Raw genomic sequence first — 12,686 nt, forward strand, 5'->3', positions numbered from 1 at the left:
TGGTGAAAATGGGCTTCCACAAAAAGATGCATTTAGGATGCAAAATAGAGTGAATTTCCATTTCATGTTTTATATAACTAAAACACTACTTTTCTATAATACCTAGAACTACAATAGCACAGGAAATTCTGGGTCAACTGGGTTTGGACATGGTCTGTTACATGGAATCAAGTCCAATTTGTCTGATGTTTTTATTTTTTCCCTATCCCAGGAACTGTTTCGAAACAGAAAAAACAAACTTTCTCCTACAGTTTCCTATCTGTAAGTACTGTTCTCTCTTTCCCTCATGACTTTCTCCATGGAAGTGGCTTTTTAAGGAGTGTCCGTGGGTTTCTTACATTAACCTCTATCTTTAATCTTGACTTTGCACATGGGAGTTCCCTTCATCTGGATTTGAGCGCAGCACCAACTATGTTTGTGATGGGTTTGGTCCATGCGGACCCAGATTGCTCTTTTCCTCCACCACCCACACAGAGATAGTACAGCTATTAAAAAAAAAATTATAATTCTAATCTCTAAACATCTTTATAACAACAACAGCAGCAGCAGCAAATTAAAAATCTACTATTACTATACTGAGCCTTTGTCATTATGCTTGCAATCAGTATTTGAAATGAGGAGTGTTAAAAGGGGCATGAACAAAGGTCTGGCACCAGATTAAGAAAGTGGGATCAGCAAAACGCTATATATTTTAAACATCAGAATCAGAATCAGAATCAGAATCAGAATTGTTACGTTACAAGTTACAAGTTTAAAAAAAAGAAAGATCATAAAAATTAGATGGTTCTATATTGTATATGTTTATAGTGTTTACTGCTCCACTTCTACTCAGAAAAAAATGTACTTAATAAAAAACACTACTCAAAAAATGTAAGTACAAATCCAATCCTTCTGCAAGAGATAGTTACTGATGATGAAACATCTGCATACATTTCACATGATGGAGAAAGACAGGAGAGAGCAGCAGTGTGGTTTCTCAAAGGTCTGATTTAGCCTTCAGGCCTCACCAGCTGATGCTCTTCATGTCCTCAGCACAAAAGCGAACTTGAGAAAGTCAGTTGGGTACATTCTTGCCATTAGGATTGTAGAAACATGTAATATAGACAAAACCTAAGCTTAACAGTAACAAAATTAAGCACATTTCTTTCATGGCTTTGGGTTTTAGCCTAGGTGTTTTAGTTTTGAGGTTACCTATACTGTACACGATTGTACTTTTATCAGGTATACATTACACTGATTTTGGCCAATCAAATGTTGTACCACTGGCAACCAACTAGTAGTGACATTACTAAAGCCTATTGGCATAAAACGTGTGGTGATCTAAACTGTACTACTAGTTTAACAAATCTTGCACTTTGTAAGAGAATAACATTATGGATTATGTTACATGAATATAGCAGCACTCAGCAATATCAGAACATTCTGCTTTGCTTCCCAAAGTCTTTGGATGACTCTGGTTTTTCAGTATCTATACCGTCTTCTGAGAGGCTCACACAAACTCCAGTTTCAACACACAATTCAAGGCAGCTGCACAATGCCTTCTGCTCAGATTCTGCTGATTCGTTCTCTTGCCCTGTTCTCTTTCCTGATCCACTGTGCTGATGATAAAAAATCAATGGAGCCTCTATTGTCTAGAGCAGGGAGGTAATGAAACCTAATCAGGATGACTCATCTTTGGGACAGGGACAGAGCAGCATGGGGTCCACACATGGAATGGCCTGCACGTCAAATTAATTGCCACTGATATGGCTACATCTAGATGAAATAAAAAACGTTTTATATAATTATTTAACAGAAAATCAAACTTTAATGAGAAGTAACTAGTTTTAAACATAAAATAACTGTATCCCTTTTAAATGGTGATCTTGGCCTGTCCCACCTTTTGACCTTCTCAACTGTATCCAACAGCTAAATTCATAAAAACAGTGCATAATTTGCAATAATCTGTTGAATTAACATTCAAGTCATGTGTCAAGAACTATTTTTTTTATTATTAACTATTTTTAGTTAGCAAAGACATAATTTTGTGACATTTTATCTTCTGTGTGATTGGTAATTATCTTGTTCTAAATTGTAAAATGTATTTATTTTACAAATTACCATTTAATTTAAATTCTGTAATTTATGGGAAATGTTTATTAATAAAAACTGGTCTTTTAATTCACTTTATTTATTTATTTTCATTTATCTTGTTAAGTCTGATGTCACGTGTCATCGTTTCTGGGTCAGATGTCAAAAGAAAGCAAGAACAGTGTTAATATACACTCACAGTGTGCCGTAATACTAGCAAAATATCATGATTCTAGCCTTTATCTCCATACCGAAATCTCAGGCAGTAGTTCATCTTTTTTTAATCATTAAAATATTGGTGTCCGGGATGCCATGAGCCAGAGACAGTAAGGTGAGCTTTTGAAAGCTTAGCTTAAAAAATGTAATACGATAAAACAATGCTTATAAACAGCTGTTGAGATAATTGAAAGTGGCTTGGACGCGGAAATAGTATTCTTGACATAACAACTTGACAAGCAGATGTTTATGAAATGTTTATGTAAAAAAAACCTAAAAAAGTAACAGGGTTGCAAATATTGCAATCCTCACATAATGAAAATAAATTAAAGCAACTCACATAATATCTAATTTGACCTTCTGAGGTTGAGGATCAACAATGCCATCTCTCTTCACTAATCATTCGTTGAACTAGACCAAGTAAGTGTTTTACAACCTATTATGTTCCCTATTTGAGGAAAATGCCAAGTATTATCAAACCCCTTTTCAGTAAAACACACACTATCATCTCATTTATTACAATGGTTGGAGAGCAGCTCATGCTCATGCTTTAGCTGCTAATGCAGCCAGTCAGCTCTGAATGGATCAGCACCATATCTGCCATCCAGGCCTGGCTCCAGAATCAAATCACTGAGGGTGCTTCTTAAATTAGTGAGGGTGCTCTCTCTCTCTCTCTCTATATATATATATATGTATATATATAATATAGGCTATTTGTGCCGCCCATATAGCGCAAGAGGGTTCCCTTTATAATCACTAAAAGCTTTCACTCATCTTAGTTCATCGCGATCTTACAAATAATATATAGATAATCATGAAGTTCTCTACGCTGCACAATGAATCTCTTATTTACATCACGTCTACACTTTGTTATAATGAGATGATTCGTGCTGAACACAACACCTGAACAAAAACTGCTGTGATTTGAGCGGTGAGTGGATTCTAATTTAAATGCCTCTGATTGGCTGTTGGGTTCAAGAAATCAACAGATATGTCTGTGATTGGCAACATTGTTCAACGCTACAAAAGATGTTGAAATAGAAACCGATCTCCAGAGCGCAAACCATAAAGCACTGGATAGTTTACCAAATCTGTAATGAAATGCCATTATTACAGCATTAACTGAAGGTGCTATTGATTTCGTTTGAGGGTGCTTAGCAGGCCCTAACACATGCCTGTACACATGAATTTACAGCCATGCAGGAAATGCATACGCGATTGTTTAGATATCCGAAACATATACAGTTTGATTAAAATAAAATGGTCAGAAATAAATTTCCTATCCAAGTGGAAATAAATACATATGTCACAGAAATTCATTTGTAATGAACACAAACAGACAGGCAACAAGGGTCCTTTCTCTCTAATGCGTCATACATGTGTCTGGATGACAGATGCTCTTTCCTGTTATATCATGGGCAAGGTCCATCCAGAAGGTACTTAATCTGTCCTTCCTGCAATAGAACTAATGCTTTCAATCATCAGCCCACAAAGAGCACAGTGGCAGGACAATAAATTGCTTTTTCGCTCTAAGGCAAGACTACTGTTTGCATAACAGGGCTCTGTAGGGTCATATACGAAAGTACACACATTCAAGTAACCTTCATTCAAACCGATAAACCATCACATAATGCCAGGATCATAACTGAAGTTCACATTCACATACAGGGGTGTCATGCACCATTTTTTCAAGGTTACACTGGTGAGTTCTGGCTGTCGTGGTGCCCTTTAGGCAAGATGAAACCAAACCAAATGGAGGAAGTTGTTTGCAGTTTGAATGAACATGACACTTCGTTTCACATACACATTTTCACTGTTTGGAAGGGAAACAGGAAAAGGCCTGCATAAATAAGCCTGGACAAACAGTTAATCAATAAGTAATGGAAGCAAACCAATAAAAAATAAATCACAACTCTTTTGAAGCCACTCTCTTCCAGTCCATCTTTATTTATTTAATGGCTTTCACTACCATAAATGCAACAGACATTAAGCAATCTTGTATTTTCAGTTGTTTTAAGTATTTCAAGTAGTGGCACAACCTGTCCATACAACTCTTGCAACCAGAATTAGAAATTAACACCGGCCAACCCATCTAATGCGGATGAAAATCAACCGTGGCAGGTAACACATATCAACTAGCCAATTTAGCGGGTTATGATTCATAAATTATGTCCTCCAACCAGGAGCTTCAGACAGTAATAAAATACAAACTTTTGTGAGGAAGCAACTTACTTTATGAACTGACAGCATGTTCACTAAACTTTAAAGTGTTTACCATTTAACATTCATTTTGGAGTGAGCTATATTACAACAGAATGCTCTTTTATAAGAGAAGTCACTGAGAACGGTTTTTATTTCTATTTCAGTTGACTTCAATGTAAAAATTTAGTAGCTAAATTGGCTGGTGAGTGAAAAAGTTCATTTCAAACCCTGCCTGTAACCTTTGCAAAGTGCAAACCAGTAAAAAGAGAGGAAGGAAACAAAGATATAATCCCCTCTAATACTGTAAACAGGAAATGATTTGCGAAGTACTCTGTGCTGAGGGTCTCCACATCTATTCCCACATCTATCACTGTACTCTGATGAATGAAATATCTCAAACTAGTAAATAATTATGAAAATGTTTGTTTATGGCAGAGAAAATGTATATTATACACATTGGGGTCAGTAAGAATTTATTCAGGAAGGATGAATTAAATTGATCAAAAGTGACAGTAAGACTTTTATATTGTTACAAAAGATTTTATTTTATTTAGCTTTATAGTCACATAAATAAACTACAATTTTAAAATATATTAAAAATATATTTAGTTAAATTGTAATAACATTTCACAATATTAGTTTTTTTTTTTCAAAATAAATGCTGCCTTGGTGAGCATAAGAGGCTTCTTCAAAAATATTAAAAGTAATCTTAACGACCCCAAAATGTTGAACACTACTATATATTGAGACAGTTAAACTGTCCGAAACACTAACATCACACATAAACCATCAAATGGACTTCTTCGAAGTACTTCAGAGTACAAAGTAAATGGCATGGTAAATGTATTCAGTACCATATCACCAGCATATCAACGTGTCCCTTCCACCAATGTGACTGTCAGCACCTTTGTATTTATTCCTACACTGTCAGTCATCTTCTCCTCACACACCTCCTCACACAAGAGAGAAAAAGCCTGTGGCGGTGTTGTTGCAATATAAGTATTTCTATAAAAGCACATTCCAGACTTTCATAAATTTGCTCTGGTCAAGCTCAGGCACAGACACTTTTTTAATTTTAACTTGATTATTTACGCAATTGCAGGAAAACTAACAAGATGCTTAACCGGATGGAACCAAACAGGATGGAAATGAAGAGCTCAAGTTAGCCATTGCTCGATGAGGGACTGGAAGTTAGTGTGGACTTGAACTTAAAGTTATAAGACTGATTCATGTCATTTTAATAAACAGGATGGAATGTTGTAGAGTGAGACAATCAACTAATTGAACATCACAGTATTTATCAAACTAATTGATAATATTCATGTTTGCTGTTGTTTTCCCTCACAGAGAATGATGTTACCTGGGCCAGGTTGCTAATTATAATTTAGCTTCCACCACTTTTAACTAATACAACATACAGAAATGCATTATACTGTAAGCTCGTATTATACAAGCTAATGTACACAGTCAGTTCAAGACAGATACTTTCTGAGAACACAACAAAATTCAACTATCCACACTACAAAAACTGTAGTCCAGTGCTGAAACCATTAAATTAATTGTATTATTAATAATGTTTTGTTTGGCTAATCAAAACAATACACCTCTGCCAGCTTCATGTGCAATATCAAACCACTATCCAATATACTGCATGCTTGTATTTTAAATAAAATCTGTGTTCTAAACACAAGTACATGCACAAATAATTTAGAAAATCATATACTAATTCATGTAATGAGTTCAGCTTCTTCCCTCATTTTGCGAAGTTCATCTTAGTTCTTTGGCCAATCTATTGTTGCCACTGAACAAAGGCCCTCATTCTTTAAAGCATGGAGTGTTTCTGTAGTAGGGGGCGGGGAGAGTGTTATCGCAGTGAACTGAAAGCCCAGTGGCTCTTCTGATGTGCAGACAGGCGCAGACACTGGGTTCAAAAAAATCAATAAATAAATAAAATTCATACAAAGTGCCCATGTATATAATGTCATCAAGGTTGTCAATTTTCAGTTTAGCCTGTCACCTTAATAATTCTGCATATTGTTGGGCCTTTTCAGTATAATGTAATATTCATACATTTTAATGTTCGATATTTATAAGTCCTGAAGCAAAACCAGTTAAGAACTACTTTTTCCGTGAATCCAAACTTCTTTCCTGACAACTTCTCCATGTGTGGAGCCCTGTCTATGCTTCATATGCATTATTGAAGTACTGTCTGATTAACACTGGGATGCTCCTGACATCATGAGACAGTGAAAAAATATTCTTCCTCTTCAGACAGATGCCAAGCCACTGTTTGCTTTAGCCTGCTGGGAAATACAGCTCCAGCTCAACTCCAGTTACTGCCAAAACAACCAGAGCCGGCCTCTGTCCCGCCACAGTACAGTAAGAACCCTTTCACATGCTGTCTGTGTTCACTTCCTCTTCTACTGTCATCTGTAGGAATGCTTTTTTTTTTTTTTGACACTAGTGCTGTCTCTGCATGAGCCTCTCAGAATGAATTATATTATATTATTTTTTATATGTAGAAGCTGCAAGCCTTATTTCTCTTGTTTTAAAGTTTTTCAAAACAAAAATGAGTTGTGTGAATGGCCTCTTTGGAATTTCCAGCAAATTTAGCCACTGAATTACAAACTCCTTCTTTACAAACTCCGCCCCCAACAAAGATCAACAGGCAGAAAGCAGCTCAAAGTCTTCTGATTGGCTAAAATATAAGACACATCACAGTCATCAGTTTATTCTGTACTTCTTAAAATTGGCCAATGCTTATATTCACTCATCAAGATTGTAAATCATGACTTTACATAACAGACTTTGTGTTTGTTGGCTGATGATTTTGCCTTATATTACAGAAACAAAATAATTTCCAGCTACTTTAAGAAAGCCTGTATATACATTTATGTTATTACTCACACAATTCTCTAAGCCTCCTACACAAAGTAACAAATAAGCACTAACAACTAGCCTTTACTCAATTTAATATATTAATTAAAAGCAGAATAAGAAATAATGGAATTATTATTTTACGACTCCCACATGGCACACAGACAAAACTGCACAGTTAAGACTACGGGAAACTATTTCACCATTTCACTTGTGAATGATGCATTGTCTTACTTTCCTACCAACTGGAACATCTACAATTCTGCAACAGTTAAAACCAATATACTTTGGTGTTATAAATGTAAAAATCAACATGACAACATGAGAAAAAATTATTATTCACTGCACTACAAAATTTAGTATATCCTGCATAGTACTGATACAACATCTGCTACTCTACCTTATATACACATAATAACAATCATACTGCTTGTAAAAGTAGCAAAAAAAAGTTTTTTTTTTTTAAGTAGTATGATATGCAGGTCTTAATAATGCATATATTTATCTATTTATAAGGCTAATTTTATAATCATGGAGGAATTTTGTAAAAATCCCTTGTTGTATCCCTGACATGGGGTTGGGTGGAGCAAAACTGCTGCTGTACAGGAAATACTATCACTACCGCTGGCACTATTTAAAGCAGTCTATATGGCAACCCTTCTATTTAAAAGCTCAATCTAACCCCACCCATTCACTGCCAGGGTCACTAACAATTGGTGTCAGACAGGCAGAGCAGACATATAAAGGGTAATGACACAAGTTAATTGTTGTTTCACCTCAAAATGGATGGCGATTATTAAGGAACCACTGCAATAACAGGCAAGAGCTTTTAATGGTCGAATGTGGCATACATAAATGTGGCTTACATGTGCTTATTGTGCACCACATGCCACTGATCTAGCATAAAAACAACACTAGCTGCATCTTGAAAATATAATAAAACGAAAGTATTATGTTAATTTGAACATAATAACAGCAAGAAACAGTAAACAGGTAAGAAACAGCAATACTGTCCCATCCTGTCATCCTTTTGTTATATACTCAAGTATCTCAAATGATCTGATTTGAGGTTCCATATAGCTGACATTCAGGTTCAATGATCCATGAGAAGGCTTGGGATGTCCAGGGCAAAGATGAGAGGATGGGAACAGGATGAGAGGAAAAATGTAGATTCTTACATGAGGAACCAATTAGAGGGTCAATAATTCTTTCAAAATATCCATGTAATGTAACAAGTCACAGTGAATGAACAAATGAAAGAAAGAGAAACAACCCATTTTAAGTGCACCACAAACAAATGCCTAATACCTGACCTTTGTTTCAAACTGAGTGTGAGAAAGCCCTTCTACTCTTCCTATCCTCAGGAAAGAGTAGTAGCCCTACATGCATATTAACCTACTACAAACTATCTTTTTTCATAATTCATCAAGGTGGACATGGCAACTCCAACCAGACTTGATTAGAGGCAAAAATAGCTTGGGAGTTAAAGCAGGCTGGAAGCATCATTTTGAAAACACCGGGTGAAGTGGATTACCTTCCTATTTTACACCTTCAGGTAATCCACGCATGGCTAAGCCTGTACTAGTCACACTAAGAGACTCACCTCTGTCACATCTATTTGAGGCTTCAGCGACTGTCGCTATTACTTTTTGCTACTGCGTTACCTAACACCTAAAGGCCTGAGATCTGTCACTCACACGTTTCGTTTGGTTTTCTATCAATATGGGGACCTCCACTGACTTATAGCTTTTATACTGAGCAAATTATAACTTATATCTCCTAACCCTAAATCTAACCCTCACAGAAACCATTCTGTAGTTTTACGGTTTCATTAAGACATCATTTATTAAGTGATTTCACAACATTAGTGATTTTACTTTCCTTGTAGACAAAATGTAGGTAAAATCTACATAATACATTTCTTTCATAATATATTATGCATTAAAAAACCTAAAATGTGTAATTTTTGCTGTATATATATATATAAATATACAGGTGCATCTCAATAAATTAGAATGTCGTGGAAAAGTTCATTTCAGTAATTCAACTATATATACATTCATATGTGACCCTGGACCACAAAACCAGTCATAAGGGAAATTGAGATTTATACATCACCTGAAAGCTGAATAAATAAGCTTTCCATTGATGTATGGTTTGTTAGGATAGGACAATATTTGGTCGAGATACAACTATTTGAAGATCTGGAATCTGAGGGTGCAAAAAAAAATCTAAATATTGAAAAAAATCGCCTTTAAAGTTGTCCCAATGAAGTTCTTAGCAATGCATATACCAATCAAAAATTAAGTTTTAATATATTTAGAGTAGGAAATTTACAAAATATCTTCATGGAACATGAGCTTTACTTAATATCCTAATGATTTTGGCATAAAAGAAAAATCAATAATTTTGACCCATACAATATATTTTTGGCTATTGCTACAAATATACCCCAGCGACTTAAGACTGGTTTTGTGGTCCAGGGTCACATTTGTGTTTGTGTATGTGTTATACTGCAAATGTACAGAATGAGTGAATGAGTTTGTTCTGACGTTTCTCCACATGCCTCAATAAATTGCATAACACGTTGTAATCCATATACAAGGGGTGGATGACACACATAATCTGATGTCACAAAGAATACATGCCATTTTACTTATGTCACGGTAAATTGTAGAAACATTTTATGCTTAAATCCCCTTAACCGATCAATTAGAGTTGGATTTAGCATGATTGTACATCAGAAATGACACGAACCACTCATGCAAAAGGACAGACAAGAGTGTTTGGGAACAGGTGACATGATACTGAGTTTATCTGATCCAATGTTATAAATAAATGATATGTTCTCGTCAGGCCGACAGTTACATAAAAACCTCCGTCACACATGTGAAACAAACCATCCCGTTTCTTCCTCCAAAACACAGCTGACAGCGGTGTTCACATGCACACACTGAATTACACACATGAACACCTACCTCTAAAGAAATGGCCTTGAGCAGACACACGATTAAAAATGAGTGCTGCGTTACAGTATGATGTGTACGTGAGTATGTGTATGAACTCTATATACAAAGAGAATTCAGAGGCGGCCAGCTGGGCACATAAGCCGTAACTGCAAAATCCAAATAATCCTTTACAAAGAAAAGCCATCTAAAGGGGGGTGAGGTGAAAACACAAAGAAAAAAAACTGCATATATGCCTGCTGTTGTACAATAGAGTACAAATGCATATATGTGTGTGTACATATGAGATGTGTGTGTATGTGATGATGTGTGTCTATATTTGAGATATCCAGCACCTTCAGTTCTATATTGAGTTACCGGAATATCAAGCCACTCAAAATAGGCGGACAGTTTATGGCATTTAAAGTCAGCACACGCCGGGCCGTACACGCAAAGAGAGGCAAAGAGGAGTCAATAAGATAAAAATAGACCAAGCCCTCACCTTCCATCATGATTGCAGATTTACATTCCTCTATCTCCAAGGAGCCTGAAACGGGAGGAGGGGAGAAGAGAAACCCCTGGTTACCAGATGGAGAGATGTAAAAAAAAAACAGAGCACACTTCCAGCCTCGGCTTTAAAGTCCCCGTGTCCCTGGTACGACGGGCCGGTGGATGTTTTAGGGCTCCGCGTTTAGGCCATGGATGCTGCTGCTAGCCACTGCGGCTGTGGTCTACACGATCACCAAAGGATGCTCAAAAGAGGGCAGGAAAAAAAGCAGAGTGGAGAGAGATAGAAAGAGAAGGAGGGAGGGAGAGAGGAAGGGAGGGAGGAAAGCTTGCTGAGGTCATCGTTCAGCTCAGCCAATCCCAAGGGAGGGAGGGAGGGAAGGGAGAGAGAGAGCTGCTGGGAGGGAGGGAGGAAAACTTGCTGAGGTCATCGTTCAGCTCAGCCAATCCCGCGGACACTGCTGCATGTCACATGGCAAGCGGTTCATCGCTTCTGTCAGCGTCCTCACTGGGAATTCACATACACACACACACTCACACAAGCACACAGCTTACCTTGTTATGGTGCAGCGTGCCGCTCCTGCCAGAACAGAAAGGAACTGGATTAATGGCACGTTGGGTACCGCACAGCTAAACACAGGAAACTGTCCATGAGAACAGACACAGACTGAGATACAGTTTCTTCGCGGTTACATTTGTAGATGTACACGGTGAGACTCAGCTGGCAGCCCATGCCTGCATATTTGCCTGTTTATCTCTGTGGAAAATCAATCAATGTGACTTTACATCTGACAGAAACAGTAGCTGCCCCATGGAGGGTGGAGCCAGCACTCAATACACTGAGAGGAGGAGGGGAGGAGAGAGAGGCTGTGTGTTTGTGTGAGGGCTGGTGATTCATTTAATATGAGGAGGTGGTTCACTCCCTTTGGATTACTAATGAAAAGACAAAAAAAGGTTGGATGGACTAATAAAATGCTACTTCTTTCACAAAAGCACCAGCTGCAGTTTTGATAAAATTTAAAATAGGGGCTGATCATTTTGTGAGGAACATATTCTTGAATTTTACTTGATTTAAAATAATACGTTTAAAAATGTTGATGTTTTTTTTTTTTAAATAAAACTATAAATATAAAATATCTAATGTACACTATCATTCAAAAGTTTGTGGTCAGTAATATTTTTTAATGTATTTGAAGACTCTTATGCTCACCATGCATTTATTTCATCAAACATACAGTTAAAACAGTAACATTGTGAAATAGTATTGAAATATAAAATAACTATTTTCTTTTTTATAGTTTTATATTTTAAAATATTTTTTAAATGTAATGTATTCTTGTGCTGGCAAAGCTGAATTTTTCTTTAGAAATCATTGTGATATGCTGATTTGGTGCTCAACATTTCTTATTATTATGAGTTGAAAACATTTGTGCTGCTTAATATTTTTGTGGAAACTGTGATCATTTTTTCAGGATTCTTTGATGAATAGAAAGTTCAAAAGAACAGCATTTATTTTAAATATAAATCTTTTTTTATATTACAGATGTCTTTACTATCACGTTTGCAATGTAATGCATCCTTGCTAATAAAAGTACTGACCCCAAACTTCTATATGCTGTGTGTGTGTGTGAGTGTGTGTGTGTGTGTGTGTGTGTGTGTGTGTGTGTGTGTGTGTGTGTGTGAAAAACTGAAAATGCAAGATTCTGACATTTCTTTAATAAATGAGCATTTAAATGTTAAAACTGAGTCCTCACAGGACTAGGATACAAATATGTGTGTATTCTGTGTGGCTATTCTCCAACCTGACACACTCTTTTTATTCTCATGGTTAAGACAAGATGCTGTTTCATTCTCAAGCCTCTGTTCACC

The 12,686-nt window shown here is 36.5% G+C and overlaps 1 protein-coding gene across 13 annotated transcripts in view; it reads right to left on the bottom strand.

Moving 5' to 3' along the window:
• LOC107692370 (SH3GL interacting endocytic adaptor 1) overlaps positions 1-11,096 on the bottom strand; it is a 61,193-nt gene extending 50,097 nt beyond the window's left edge. For 9 of the 13 annotated variants that reach the window (XM_016491377.1, XM_016491384.1, XM_016491380.1 and 6 more), the window contains exon 1: positions 10,813-11,094. In XM_016491377.1, the coding sequence (XP_016346863.1) occupies positions 10,813-10,822 (10 nt within the window). In that variant the 5' untranslated portion in view covers positions 10,823-11,094. Of the gene's footprint in view, positions 1-10,812 lie in introns of all 13 variants that reach the window. The other 4 variants (XM_016491375.1, XM_016491381.1, XM_016491374.1 and 1 more) reach the window with 2 other exon arrangements.
• Positions 11,097-12,686: the final 1,590 nt, after the last annotated feature.

Source organism: Sinocyclocheilus anshuiensis, unplaced genomic scaffold, assembly GCF_001515605.1.
Source record: "Sinocyclocheilus anshuiensis isolate Anshui unplaced genomic scaffold, SAMN03320099.WGS_v1.1 scaffold70, whole genome shotgun sequence".
NCBI lineage: Eukaryota > Metazoa > Chordata > Actinopteri > Cypriniformes > Cyprinidae > Sinocyclocheilus > Sinocyclocheilus anshuiensis.